The sequence below is a fragment of the Sinocyclocheilus anshuiensis genome, unplaced genomic scaffold, assembly GCF_001515605.1.
Source record: "Sinocyclocheilus anshuiensis isolate Anshui unplaced genomic scaffold, SAMN03320099.WGS_v1.1 C32865282, whole genome shotgun sequence".
Lineage (NCBI taxonomy): Eukaryota > Metazoa > Chordata > Actinopteri > Cypriniformes > Cyprinidae > Sinocyclocheilus > Sinocyclocheilus anshuiensis.
Window position 1 is genome coordinate 1 of NW_015620606.1, and position 1,623 is coordinate 1,623.

At 37.0% G+C, this 1,623-nt stretch overlaps 1 protein-coding gene across 1 annotated transcript; it reads right to left on the reverse strand.

The window, feature by feature from the left end:
* Positions 1-6: 6 nt before the first annotated feature.
* LOC107683058 (failed axon connections homolog) lies at positions 7-727 on the reverse strand (the record flags this gene model as incomplete). Its single annotated transcript, XM_016479151.1, has 3 exons — positions 7-133; positions 311-507; positions 592-727. Coding segments are annotated over 3 exons (460 nt in total), but the record flags the coding sequence as incomplete, so codon positions are not given.
* Between the last annotated feature and the right edge of the window lie 896 nt (positions 728-1,623).

The following is a 1,623-nucleotide window of genomic DNA, read 5'->3' on the forward strand; positions in this document are numbered from 1 at the left end:
CATCTCTCTCTTCACGATGCTGCCGGTCACCTGACTCAAGATCCACCTGAGCAGGTCACTCAGCGGCCTGTTTGTGGCTAACATCTTCTGCGTCTCCTCCACATTGTCCACCCATTGGCAGTATGCTATCGTCCTATAGCGAAACACATTGCATTTAGATTATCAACCCATTTTAATCATTCAGTAGGTCATGTTCAAGTTGGAATCCACTTATGAAAGGCATCTGATCTCTGTCTTTTAACAATATAATGGTGAACTAAAGAAGGCTGTTCGTGAAGAACAACGTGAAGAAAAACCAGCTCAGTCTCACCAGTAGAAGTGCTCCTCCACCATTTTGGTGATGGCGCGTGAGATGGCTTTCTCCTGAGGACTCAGGCTGGAGTTGAGGTTCACGCCGAGCTTCTCCTCCAGGAAGTCGATGATGAACTCTGTCCCGCACACCTGCTCCTTATTATACGCGATCCACGGCATCTTCCCTTGAGGAGACAACTTCCCATCGAAATAGTTCTGTGGAGAAAATGGTTTTGTGTTTAAAAACCGTCCATCTCTTTTCACAGCATATCTTCATCATCATATACTGTACTTGGATACCTGGTAGGGCAGGTCCGCCATCCGCAGGTACGTTTCTATCTTCAGGCAAAAGGGGGACAGGCTAGGGACTCCAGTTTTGGGCCGGGCAAACTGATGCAGAATGATGGCGTCTTCAGAGTCCAACTCCTGTTCCTTCCTGCAGGGCAGCAAATATGGAAGTACATTAGAAATGAACAGTTTACAAATACGCTAAAACGTCCTAAAAGGATCAAATTTGTTTTAAAATGCACCAGACACATTCCAAAAATGAGCAAGATACAGCAGCATCTACTGTGAAAAGCTTTGGGCCCATTGGGAGAAATCATATTATTACTTTGGGAGAAATTTTATTATCAAATTGCTTTAATATTCTGCTCTCTAGATATGGCTCAGTTACCACCTTAAGTGTCTCTATGATTTTTTGACAATAGAAAAAAAAGATTTTTATGCTGTTTTTAATGTATTTCTAGTTGGTTGCTATAATATTATGGCCTCCAGATATGGTTCAGGTACCTCCTTTAGTGTCTACTGGATTTTTTTTTTCTTTCAATATTTTATCATTTAAACCATGTTCATCAAATTCTAAAATTATCTATTTTGTGGAACGCACCAAAAACATTTAAAAATTAGCAAGATAACCAAATACAGCACTTCCAAACACACTTTTTATTGCCTATGGGGAAAATGATATTATTACATTTCATTATACAATAGAATGTTTTTATTTTTATGTTGTTTATAAATGTGTTTTCTACATCACTGCTGATCAACTGCTGCATTATTTTGTAATTTCTGATTGATTTCAAAATGACCAAAGATTACCAAATACAGCAGCATCCAATATGGAAAGCTTTGGGTCCCTTAGATACTCTTTTTTTATTGCTTAAGGAAGAAATAATATTAAATAAATAGAATTACATAAGGCAATAAAAACTCGATTCTTTTTTTTTTTTTGTAATTTTTTTTTATTATTTCTATGATATTCTGGTCAATGTCTATGGGATTTTTTTTTTTCATTCTTAAACCAAGTTAAAATAAATAAATAAATAAAAT